At 62.1% G+C, this 13,011-nt stretch overlaps 1 protein-coding gene across 6 annotated transcripts in view; it reads right to left on the bottom strand.

The window, feature by feature from the left end:
* Positions 1 to 13,011, bottom strand: part of GRB10 (growth factor receptor bound protein 10) — a 123,254-nt gene that overhangs the window by 63,834 nt on the left and 46,409 nt on the right. Inside the window, exon 1 of one of the 6 annotated variants that reach the window (XM_039862821.1) lies at positions 1,833 to 1,976. The exons of the other annotated variants lie outside the window; for them this stretch is intronic. Within the exon in view, the coding sequence (XP_039718755.1) occupies positions 1,833 to 1,892 (60 nt within the window). The 5' untranslated portion in view covers positions 1,893 to 1,976. Of the gene's footprint in view, positions 1 to 1,832; positions 1,977 to 13,011 lie in introns of those variants that run through there. 6 annotated transcript variants of the gene reach the window in all.

Here is a 13,011-nt window from a genome sequence, read left to right as displayed (position 1 = left end):
CAGGTGGACAGGAGGGATCTGCACGGGGACGGAGTCGGGGACAGGAGGGGACGCATGTCGGGATCTGAGTCGGGATGGAGCCTGGGGCTGCTCGGGACTGGAGTCGACGGAGCCTGGGGATCTGCGGTCGGACCGGAGTCGGGGCGTGGTCGGGACGTGTCGGGGATCGGAGTCGGGGATCGTGTCGGGACGGAGTCGGGACGGAGTCGGGGGGCGGCGTCGGGGACGGAGTCGGGACGGAGTCGGGACGGCCGGGACGGGAGTCGGCGGTGTCGTGGGGACGGTCGGGACGAGAGTCGGGATGGAGTCGGGGACGGGCCGGGGACGGGTAGAGTCAGAGTTGCGGGAGGGACGGGTGTCGGGGACTGAGTCGGGGATTCCGAGTCGGGGACGGTGTCGGGGACGGAGTCGGGGACTTGAGTCGGGGACAGGAGGGACGGTGTCGGGGACGGAGTCGGGGACGGTGTCGGGGACGGAGTCGGGGGCGGTGTCGGGGACGGTGTCGGGGACGGAGCCGGGGACAGCAGGGACGCCACCACGAGCCCCGCCGAGGCCCCGCCGCCTGTGCCCCTCCCCGTTTCTTTCACGTGACTCTCTGTCACCTGAGGAAACGGCTTCCCTCTTTCCCGAACTTTAAAATGACCCGTTTAAGGTTCTGCAAACACGGAGCAGACGGGGGCAGCCTCACACCCACGGACTGGGTGCCGCTGAGACCACGCGGTGCAGACGGCCTCGTGCCTCACGGCCCCCCAGTTAACACCACGAGACGTTAGATGAGGACCCTGGTCCGTATTTTTCAGATGCTGAGCTGCCCTAGCGCTGCTCGCGGTCATTTGCGGGTTCCAGCCTGGGCGCTGCCCGGCTGGGGACCCGGGTGCGTGAAGCCACGCTCACGTTTGCTCACTCGCCCAGGACCCCCAGAAGCGGAGCCATGAGACCGCGGTCATACGGGCATCTGTGTCGGGATGTGTGCTGTCACCCTCTCCGTGCAGTCTGCCCTTCCGCCCCAAACGGAGGGGCTGCCCGCGACCTAACACGTGGGGCGGCCAGCGCCAGGACAAATTTTTCTGGGATTTCCTTCCTGCCAACCCCAGAGGTAAGCAGTGGCCTCACCCTGCCGTCCCCACAAGCGGCCCACCTTGAGGAAGGCCTTGGGGCTGGACGCTGCTTCGTCCGCTCATAAGCTCTGTGCCTTTGCCGTTGGGGACTACTGTCTGCCAGGCCGGGGGACGGGTGCCGAGGGGCATGTGGGCTTTCCGTTGGCACCGTCTGTGAGGGCGCCACAGCTGCCCCCTGAGCGCCGAAGACTGGGGCGGCTTACCTGGACGTGCGGGGCCAACTGGCCGTCGGGGGGATGGGTCCGGGAGCCCCTTGGGACCGCGGGGAGGGTGTGTGCACCAGCGGGGCCTGACTTGGTGAGCGCCCCCAAGTGCTCCCCGATCCCCGGGGGACCTCCTCATGTAGCAGAGACGAAGTCTGGTCATATTTGTAGCAAAGACTTTCCCACTTTGTTTGTCTTTAGCTTCGATTGTATTTTTGATTCTCAGAAGTTTAGTCACTATAGCCAAGTTCATTGAAGTTTTCTTTTTGGGTCATAATTTTAAGCTTGCTCACTGCCTTCACCCTCGATCAGGCAGGCAGACACCACTCGCATATGCTGTACTCTGATTTCGAGTCCGCCTGGACGTGGCAGTCTGTCACCCATCGACACTGACCTCGGTGGGCAGGAAGGAAGGAGGCGACAGGTTGACATGTCCCACCCCCAGGGGCCGACCAGTTTCCCCGGTCTTCCCGCGGCCTGGTGCGTGAAGCCACATGGAAGGTCACCTTACCATACGCCAAACATGTCTGTTCCTCATCTGCCTGCTCACGGGTCCCGCACGTCTGCTCATTCATTCCTGGGCCCAGGCGTCTTCCATCCTCGTAACTCGCCAACGTGTTTATCATCAACAGACACCAGTCCTCAGTCATTGCCTCCAAGTAAACTTTAGAACAGTTTCAAAGTTTGCATAAGTTATTAAAACTTCTCATCTGGAATAGTGACTTATAAATGCATGAGTAATTACTACCCATTACCAATACGAACGCTGATACTGGATCATCTGATCGGAATCAGATCACACAGACCCTGAAACAGGATAAGCCAAGAAGCCGTCTACCCCACGTTTCCAAGGGGGAAGGCGCCCAGCCCCCGACGCCCAGCTCGCGGCCTCTCTGGGGATGGGCCGGACCCTGTGAATGAACAAGCGCCCTGGGTGTTCCCTGGGCACACGCAGGTCTGACCTCGTCACCCAGTCCCTAACGCCTGCCCTGAGCACGCCTGTCATCGGCGACAAGCAAACCAGACCCCCCTGGAGACCTCTATTTAGAAGACAAGCAACTTTCAAACCTAATTTAAGGCATCCTTGTCCAAACAGCACTGCCACATTTAGCAAATAAAAATATAGGATGACCAGTGAAACTTGAATTTCAGATAAACTAATAACTTTTTTTTTTTTTGGTGTAAGTATATCCCAAATAGTGACTTGTCCTAAAAAGATTTTTGTGGTTTATCTAAATTTGTTTTTGTGGTTTATCTAAATTCGACTGGGCACCCTATACTTTATCCGTCAACCCTATACCAAAGGACCGTTTCAGATCTGACAGGTTCGCGTGACGAGCGACAGCAGAGAGAACAGATCTCGACAACGGGCTCACTTGTTCGTACGTAAAACTCCCAGGTCGAGAAAGAAACGCACTTTTTAGAAGCTTCAGACAAGAATTTTGTTGTCTTGAGAAGCCAAGAACGATGTAACAGCATGAAAAATGGGGCGTGTGTAAAATCGAGCCAAGACACAGAGGTGGCGGCGAGAGGTTCGCCGCCGAGGCACGGAGCGCGGGGAGCACTCGGGGAGGCTGGGAGGCCGGCGCGAACCCGGGTCCCCTCTCCGGGGCGACCGTGCGCTCCGCCAGAGGCCGGGCAGAAAGAAGCAGGGACGAGAGTCGAGGCTTGTTGCTGCGCTGGCTCGGTCCCCTCTTGGGGCCACTGTGCATCTGGGGGTCTCCTGTCCCCGGTCGGGGTCAGCGTGGCAGGTGGCCTGGCCGAGGCCCTGGGCCAGCGCTGCAAGGAGGCCGGGGTTGGACAGGAGGCGAGGACCCCCTCTCTGAAGGGGCAGCCAAGGCATCTTCTCACAGAGCCTGGAGCACCGTGCTGTCTGCCCGGGGGAGGGGTGGCCCTGAGGCCCCTTAATTAAAGCTGTGAGGGTCACTTCACTACTTAGTGCTGGACCCCGAACCCAGGGGGCTCCAGAAATACTTTCCAAAGTCGGAAGCGGGCGTCCGGCGAAACAGGCCCCGTAAAGCGGGGAGGGGGCTCCCCACAGGGGTGGCCTGCGCTCGGCCCTCTGAGGTGGGGACTGGCAGGGACGGCCTCGACCAAATTCTCACGCCCTGCGCTCCGCAGGGCTCCACAGGGCTCCGCAGGGCCGGCAGGAGAGGCGGGGCCAGGGGCTGCTTCTCCAGCTCCGCGCTGCTGTTCCTGCAGAAGCCACACCCCGGGGGCTGCAGGGTGTCCCTGGCCTTGCTCCTTTAGGCCCCAGGCAGAGGCACCAACCCTGCTGGCTCCTCTTGGCCCCTGAAAGCTCCCAGCAAGCACACCCCCGCCCAGTGCCCGGACCGTGGAGGCAGGTGGTTAGCGTCCCCCGTCCCGCTGCCAAGAAACCGGGCTGTAAAGATCACACATAGGAACGCAAGCCGGGTCTGGACTCGGGAGGCCCTGAATGGAGGGAGTTTGCCACCGCAGACGCGCTGTTGGGACGTCGATCATGTTAAGTTAGTTATTTTTAAGAAGCAAACGACTGAAAAAAAGCCTTTGATCATCCCTCTAACAGCCTAAGAGAATTTAGTCAGAGGGCCTGCCCGGGACAGGATGTCATCACAGGCAACTGCAGATGCACAGGAACTGCTCGTGACAAACAGGAAGGAGCCCATGAGGCCCCTTTGGTTGCAGTCCCCTCTGTGTCCCGTCGTTACGGACGGCCCGGGGGCACCAGCTCACCAAACGTTTGTCCCACCTCCACGTAGTTCACCTTCCTGACCGCCGAAGTCCCCAGCCCAGCACTTCCCCTCCACTCCAGCGGGCACACACCTGCCCCGTGCGTCCCTGAGCCCCATTTACTTACAGAGCCCCCGTGTGTACATACGTATTAACTTGGTCATTTTCTCCTGTTAACCTGTCACTTGTTAATTTAGTTACTAATCCAGCTGGAAGAACTCAATGTGGAGGGAAAATAATTCATAGCCAGGGGACAAGGCCTGTGCAGGGCAGCAGGCGTCACGTGTGGTCAGCCTGGAGCGGCACGCCAACTTCGCCTAGAAGACTGGCTATGGGATGCAGAGCCCCAGGCCTGACGGCGGGGGTGGGCCGTGTCTGAGCCCCGCGCCTGAAGTGACTCGCTTCCGGGGACGAGTCCAGGGGCCACCTTCCCGGCCGTTTCCCTCGACTCAAACCCGCGGCTCACAGCCCGTGGATTCCTCACCATCTAGAATGTTCTCTGTCCTGCCCTCCGCTCATCCTCAAGGCCTAGCCCCAAAGCTGCCACCTCCTGGAGCTTTCTCCCACAGCCCAGACGAAAGCGGTCACCTACCTCATCCCGCCGCCCATCGTAACTCTCGGGTGACCAGAGAAGGCCCGCCGAGCAGCGTGGGCAGCCTCCCGGTCCAAGAGCCAAGCCAACGCGCTTCAGGGGCAGCTGGGGCCGATGGACAGGAGTGTGAGAGTCGGCATGGCGTCTGCCGGGAGATGGGGGTCGGGGGGACACAGAGCTGATGGCCGGACTTTGGGGTCACATCCCAGTTTCCGACCTTCTGAAGCTCAACGGGTGACACACAGTTGACCTGGATTTCGTTACTTCACACAAGATACAGTTAACGCTGTAGGACACATCGAAATGAAAAGTCCATGAAACCACGAGACTGCTGCCCTAGTGACGAATGGCAGACTGTCACCTGCAGTTCTACAGGGGGTGGCCTCGCCCTTCCTTCTGCGGCGAAGCCCCCATGGGCCTGACGCCCGCTCTGCCAATGGTGTGCACATCTCGCTCCAGAAGTCTCAAGCAGATATGGCCCCTCGGCTGTGGTCAGGACTGCATGCTGCCCCCTCAGCCACGCAGACGATCACTGGTTTTGTTAAAAGTGGATGCGACACAGCGGGGCTTCTGCGTCAGTGCCCGGGGACCAGGCACAAGGACTCCACCTCGTTTACGTTCTTTTTTTAACAGGTGCTGTTGGGAGCCCCATTCTTCCTGATGAGGAAAAGGGGAGCAGGGGACCGGCCCAGGGCCTCACAGTGAATGGCCGCGCAGGAGCCACAGGCAGCCGCCCGATCTGCCACTCCGCTGACCGACCCTGCAGACTCCCAAGCAGCAGAGAGCCTGGTGGGAGCTGCATCGTCAGGACCTCTTGCCAGTTCCCAGGTCTGAAAAGCAGCCCCCTCCCGCCCCATGAAAGCTCGGGCACCCGGTCTCGTTAGTGTTCCAGAAACTTCTCCACAAAACGGGAGACACCGTGGTTGGTGGGACACGGCTGCTGTGCCCCGAACACCAGATTTCACTGGCCACTCACTGTGCCTGGACACGATGGCTCGAAAAAGGCTCTGACTGCCCGTGGAGCCCACCTCCGGGTTTCTCTGGGGTGGCCCCCCGCAACACCTCTCTCCCCGACGTCACGAGCATCCGTGGGAGGCGAAGCGCCCCGTGGGGTGCAGAGACGCCCGCGCTGGGGACTCAAGGGGCCGAGCGAGCCCCCCCACCCCTCATGCTCTTCACACAGCTCTGCTGACATCCGCGGTGCGCGGCGGACACGTCGTCTGTCCCGAGTGCGCAGCCCAAAGGGCACGCAGGTAACCGCGGCTTCCCCGCCGAACTCAGCGCGCGGCATCGCCCCGCGAAGGAACCGCGTGCCCGGAGCCCGCGGCCTCGGCGGTGGCTTTCCTGGAGCGCGGTGGCTTTCCCGGAGTGCGGTGGCTTTCCCGGAGCGCGGTGGCTTTCCCGGAGCGCGGTGGCTTTCCCGGAGCGCGGTGGCTTTCCCGGAGCGCGGCGCCCCCGCCCAGGCCGGGCAGCTCGTCTCCCGAGCCTGCCCCACGTCAGTGGGCGGCTCGCGAAGCGGGGCCACGATTTCCGTCAGTGAGTAGCCCAGTGGCCCGGGGAGGACGCTGACCCTCCCCGTGTGAGCTGAGGGTCAGGGAAGGGGCCACCTCTGAGTGGCTGATGGCCCCGCGGAGCCCGAGGCCACACGTGGCCGCATCACGGAAGCTCAGCGACATCTTTTCTGATTGCTTCTCAGCTTTCCTCGCCCTGAACGAGTCCGGCCAGAGGGGAAGCTGACCCCGCCCCTCTCACACTGGCCCGCGGCGGTGGGCGCTGCAAGCCCAGGCAGGAGCAAGTCCCCCAAAGCAGGGCGGACCTCAGGCCGCTCCCCGCAAAGGAGCCCTGGGCCGTGGCCTCCCTGGTCAGACGTTTATGAGGACGATGATAGTAGCTAACAGAGGAAAAGGGACTCTAAGAGAGTTCAGACGAACCAACTTGGAAAGGATGGAGCGGCCTCCCCCGGCCGCCCCCGTGGGAATGCTCGCAGAGGGGCGCCCGCCCCCTCCCCCCCGGAACTTCGAGACCTGCCCGAGCCGCACTTCCCACCTCGCAGCAAAGGCAGAGGGAAAGTTCCCACGCTCCCGAAGCCGGCGCAGGAGGCGCAGTGGGCCCTGGGCGGCTGCGGCGAGGCTCGGCCTCACCCCCAGCGACACGTGGGCAAGGACACGGACGCGGCCAGGACGCGGCTCTGTTCCCGGCCTCTCGGCTTCGTGTGGAGCCCCACTTCTGCCAGCGGGAGACCCCGCATGACATCAGCCTGGGACGACGTAAGGGCTGGCTCTCCGGCCAGGCCCTCGGCCATGGCCCCCGGCACTTCTGTGTCCCCGACTCCCCTGTGACCCCCCTCCGGGCCGAACCCCAGAGAAGCATCGAGTCCCCGGTGCTTAAGGTCTCCCCCTCGAGGTGTGAGCAGAGCGCACAGAGACAGGGACGCACTGAGTGACATGCAGAGCCAGGTGCCAACATCTAGTGACGAAGACCGGACCGGACAGTGGAGAAGGGGCAGCCATCGCTGGAAGGAGGGCCTGGAGGTCAGAGGTCACCGGCAGCGGCTCAGCGGCGCCACAGCACGAGGAGAGAGAGCCGCTGCGGACACCGACGCTCTCGCCAAGGAGAAGCCGAGGCCACCAGCGCGCCGTGCCCCCCGCCCGCCATCCGTCCGTCCGTCCCTGCTTCCGATGGGGCTGACGCTCTCTCCACGTCGCTAACGTGCTGACGTCACGCAGCACCTGGGGCCCCCGTCAGACATAAAACGCCGTCAAGAACTGGGTCACAGATACTCCGTTGGCTTACGGGGTGTGGACCTGAGGGGGTGATCGGACGCGGGGCACCAAGGGCCCTCGGGATATCAGGCTCTCGGGGAAGGGACGCCGCCCCGGGGGCCCTGGTCCTCACCACCCTGTGGCGGAGCGCCAGGCGGGGGCGGGGACACAAGTGCCGGCTTGTCCCAGGTGTCCCCTCCCCTCCCCTCCCCAAGCCCCTCCAGTCACTCGGCTCTGCTCCACGGCCCCAGCATGCAGCACTGACGAGCGCAGAGAGCACACGCACTTGCACACGTGGCGTGGAGCCCAGGGCACAGGGCCACCCTTCTCACTGCCACGTCTGCCCAGGCCACGGCGCGGCCCCCGGCTCCGTCGCCATCGCGGCCCCCTCACCCGCGGACGGGGGGCCTGGCCGCCGAACGGCGTGGACGCAGCGGAAGCCGACGTGGCAGGAAAGCAGCTCTCTGGGCGTGGAGCCCCGCGTTTCCACTGCTGGCTCCAGCTGTCCCTTGGGACCCCCTGCTTGTGAAAAGGGGAGTAAACAGACCAAAACGCCCCTGTGCGTTAACTAGCATCGCGTTAACCTGTTAGACTCGCCGATGAGAAGCCTCTTTATAAACCGTCCGCTTTATCCCACAAAACAGCTCCATTAACTGGTGGTGGTTACTAAATTCAGAATTACGATCATAAACGATTTGCAAAAAACCTTTTAGGTAAACACCCTCTCGGCTGGGAGAGCCTCATTCCAATAAGGGACGTTTCAAATGCTCTTCACCTCCCCCACCCCGAGGAGAACAACCATGAAAAGTAGAAGTTACTGTCCACACATTTTTTGAAGAAACTGTAATCCGATGAAAATGTTCCTCTGCCAAGTTATGGGCCTGCAAGATTCAAAACCAAGAGCTACAGAGTCGCTCTGGGGGGGGGGGGGGGCAGAATGAAAACCAGCGACAGACTTTGGGAATGGCGTCCGCTTCCAGAGCCTAATCCCGAGTTGCCTTGAGGGGTGATGTCATCCCCCACTCCCGCAGACTCTGCCAAAGGAAGGGGGGATCCAGATGTCAGGGCACCCCACGGAACACCCACAGCTGCCTGTGGTCAGCAAGCAAAGGCACGTCTTAGGGCCCGTCCCCACCGCCCCGACCCCGAGGAGGCCACCTGGGCCTCTGTCCACCCAGCAGACTGACAGGCGGTCGGAGCTCTAAAACAGGGGTGAGCGCACGGTTCCTGTCAAGGGCCAGACGCCACCCCACTGGGCTGATGGGGCCCCCAAAGCGGCCTGGGGTGAGCTGCGAAGGGATGAGCGGGCAGGGTTCCAATAAAACTTTATTCACAGAAGCAAGCAGTCCCACCCTGCCAGTCCTGGCCCCAGGCCCCAGGGGTGCGGAGCCCCGGCCCCAAGGCTCAGGGATGCAGATCTGGACCTGAGCCAAGAGAAGCATCTTGCGAAAGCCTGGGGCCCCGACAGGATTCATGAAATCACTCCAGCAGGGAGGGCGGGAGATAAGCCTGCACTCTGCTGGAATGCTGTTAGCTGATCTCCACCCCAAGCCGGGTCTCGGAGGGCAGGGTCACGAGGGCTGTTCCTAAGATGTCTAACTGCTCAAGTCAGCATATATGCTTCCAATTTAGCAGGCGGGAGAGAAACTATCCAAGTCAACATAAATATCTGGAATAAATATTTGGAGGTTCAGCAGTCACCTCCATACCCTACACCGAATTCACACACCAGCGTTTCCCACCTAAAGCGCGGCTCGACCTTTTGTTCAGAAGTTTCTACCTGGACTCATTTTATCTTCTGCTTTTTGCATTTTTCTGAAGGATAATGAATGTGGCTTTTCTTTACCGCAGCTCTCATGAAAGGCTCGTATAATCCCTTCCTCGAAACCCTGGAGGCTACGTGTGGTCAGGCTGAGACCATCCTGGGCTCCACGGAGATAACCGGAGTGGGGGCGGGGGCCAGGTCTGGGGGGTGGGGGCCGGATGCTGTCCTGACACAGCAGGAAAAACACAGTTTGGAGCTTTTCGAACTTTAAAACGCCGACAGCGGGCTGCAGGCCTCTATTTATAAACCCCAAAGAGCCCTCATTCCTAGTTGACTAAAACCTAACTCCGCCCTGGCTGGGCAGGCCAGCCATTTCCTCCTCCGCCCGCACAGAGCCTGCCCAGTCCTGCCCGGCGCCTCCCCCGCTCCGGGCACTCCCTCCGGAGGCCTCCCTGACCCCCTGGCCGCTCTCTCCCGCTGCCCTGTTTTATTTGCTTCGGAATCATCATCATGGTTCCCCGGGATCTTAGCTCGCCAGTTGTCCCACGTCTGCCTCCCCCACTAGGACACATGAGCCCCAGGAATTTGGCTGCTTTGCAAAGCTGCCTCCCTAGCACTGAAGCGTCTGGCACCTGGTTGTGCTCAATCAACATCCAGGGAATGAGCCCTAACAGCCCGGGACTGGGGACTGGGCACCTCCGTGGGGCCGGCCCCTGGCGGGGCGGGGCCTTGTCCAGCTCTCCTCCAGCCCCCACACCGCCCTGACCCCGTTAACCCTGTTTCAGAGGCAGGAAAGTCACGTCAGGGAAGTCACGCAGCTCCCCCAAAGGCACAGAACCACACACTACTGCAGAGGGACATGCCACGTCTTAAAGGCGAAGGGGCTCCCCCACCCCTGCCCCCACCACGTCGACCGCTGCCTCTGCCGTGAGGGCAGCCAGCGGGACAAGCTAATGCACACCCCAATCCCGGGGCCTCTGTGTGCACGAAACTCCCACACCAGCAACCCGTCGACTGGGCCCCGTACCCAATCCAAGCCACAGCTATTAGGCAACAGCTAGAATTAGAAAATCATTTGTATGTTGAAGATTTGAAGAAGACATTCTTCTCTATAAAAACTTGGAGATATATCTAATTGCCATAACTGCAGATTGCTCAAGACTGGAAATCACTGTAAATCATCCCCTTTTCTGAGAAATTCTGGAACTGTCATCTAGTTTTCCAGGAACAGAGGGTAAACGCGGCCAAGTCCGGCTGCTGGGTATTTACAAGGCAGCGTCTTTAAGAGCCACTGACCAGCATGACTGAGAGTTTCCTTGGGGTGACAGAGAACCTCTGGGAATGCCCGCCATTCGTCCCCGGCTCCCGGGCCGATGAAGAGCAGCCTTGGGCAACGCGGGCGGCACCGACAGGCAGCTGACGCGTCCATCACGGAAGCCGTTGGCTTTCGCTGGCGCGTCTGCCATCAGTGGATGGACCGGCGGGGACCCGAATGGCCATGAGAGGGATGGGGAAGCAGAAACACAGCCACTGCCGTCACCCTGCCCTCCAGGTCTGCTCTGTCCCTGGCTGAAAGTGACACAATCACACGAGCTTTCAGACCGACTGCCCTGGGAAAGGCTTTCCTTTAGTTCACTGAGCCCACCCCCTTGGGACCGGTGGCGCCAAGAGCGAGGCGCGGGCTGGGGGAGGGGTGATCCCAGCCCAGACAGCTGGTCGAAGCCCAGCCACAGAGGGCTGGGTCTGTGGCACCTGGGTGCAGCACGGAGCTGCAATCAATCACCGGGCCGTGACAACGGGGCTTCTTTAGGAATGAGGACCCAATCACGTAGGAAGCAGCGGGCAGTGCCTGGAGCAGAGGTCACCCACTGTGCAGGCCTGTGAGTCACCAAGAAACGTCGCAGGTCCACTAAAGTTTTAGCCCTCTTTTCTGGCTTGATGCCAATTCTGGCTTTGTCTCAAATTCACCGATTACAGTGGACAGGGTCCCTCATCTTTAGCCTGTTCCCAAAGGCGTGTTTCACTCTGACACCAAGTAAATGAACGGAATGTCCGTCCACAGCCACGATGCCGTGGGCGAAGTCTGATCGCTGCAGCTAACGAGAGGCCGCCCAGACGCAGGGAGGAAAACGGACGGAGGGCTCCTGGGCACGGGGAGCAGTGCGCCCCGTTCCGCGGCGAAGGACAGAGCGCGCTCCGCGTGCCACGCCCGAAGCCCAGGCTCCGCTCCGGCGCACGCAGCCCGCGCCGCGTACGGTGCATCTGCACTAAGTTCTGCGCCCGAAGGCGAGGACGCCCCGCAGCCCGTGCAGAAAAGCGGGGGCGACCGCGGGGCTGGAGATGGACTCGCCCCCGGGGAAGCCCGTCCCAGCCCTCTCGGGGTCGAGGGGAGGGACCCCGCACACAAAAGGCACGTGCCCACGAGGCCGCCCACGCCCTGGCCTCATGGAAGCCGCGTCTCTGCTCGGCGACCCCAACAGCCGCCATCTGCGGCGTTGGGGCCGGCAGGTGACAACGCCGTGCCTGCTTCACCGCAGGCACGTTCGCGCCACCGTGACAATATCTGGGGAAAGGGTGTCACGGTCACTCGGGGACACGGCGAGGCGCTCTCCCAGGGCAGAGCGAGGACCATGAGGAACGTGCCTGCTCCTCGGCTCTGCGGGATGAGTCAGCGGACCAGCTGAGCATCTGGTGACCCGCGAGTCATGGAATGGCTCAAGGTCATGAACTACATCGGTGCTGTGGCCCTCGACCAGAGGCGCTTGCCAGACGCAGACGTCCACGCTCACCCATACCTGGTAGTACGGGTGGCACAAATCGGAATCTGGGCAGCCGGCGAGAGCCATGGCTCCTCCTCGCCTTCTTCGAATTACACTTACTGCGCCGCAGCACCGGGAACAGACCGCCAGAAGCCAGGCCGGGGAGCACGCGCGGCTCGGCCCGTGCTCGGCAGCGACGCGCCCCAGCTGTGGCCCGGGTCCCCACGCAGGCTTGGTCGCAACGTCCCCCTTCCTCCGAACGCGAAGAGACCGTCACCGAGGGCCTGGACTCAGGATGCAGCACACGACACAGTGCCATGCCGACTGCCGCGGCACGGGGGAAATGCCCGCGAAGCGAGCTCTAGCAAACGCCTGCCCCCGGCCTGGCAGGCAGGACAGGCCCGGCCTCGTGAGGACACCAGGCCGTCGGGAGCCAGTGCGGGAGCACGCGGGGCGGGTTCCGGGGAGAGAGAGGAGCCGGCAGCAATGTTGGAGGACCCCCGACACCGCTCTGCTGGGCAGACACCGTCGGGGAGTCAGAACGCGTTCAGAACTACTATTCTCGGTCGTAATCGCCCCCAGAGGTGACAGGGACGCTGTCCCACTCTGCCCAGAGACCCTGAACAAGTCGTAATTCCTGGCCACACGAGGCTTTCTAGGGGCCAGCCCTGTTGTCTCGGCTCTGACACCAGCTACCACTTACTACCCTGCAGGTCTGAGGGACCTCAGGGGTCGCCTCTTCCAGGAAGCCCCCCGCAGACTGCCCCTCGTCCGCCCCTCGCCAGCCAAGGTGGCTCAGTGTCCGCTCTGGGCTCCCAGGCCACACGGCGGGCTCCGCCCACCCTTCCATCTGCACACTGAGATGGAGGCTCTGTGTCCCTGTCCCCAAGGCAGCGTTCAGGAACCACCAACAAAGCAACAAAGCCACTGCCCGCCTCGGCCACGCGCCTGCCCCACGCAGGCCACGGGGCCGCGCTGGCCGATGACACCCCCATTAGGCCAGGGAGCGGACGAAACGGCTCCCAGGGGGCCACGCCCACCGAGCGCAGGACCAGGGGCAGGTGGGCACCGGATGTGCAGGGCGTGGGCACCTCAGGCTG

The sequence above is a fragment of the Pteropus medius genome, unplaced genomic scaffold (genome assembly GCF_902729225.1).
Source record: "Pteropus medius unplaced genomic scaffold, Ma_sr-lr_union100, whole genome shotgun sequence".
NCBI lineage: Eukaryota > Metazoa > Chordata > Mammalia > Chiroptera > Pteropodidae > Pteropus > Pteropus medius.
This window is presented reverse-complemented; position numbering and strand designations above follow the sequence as displayed.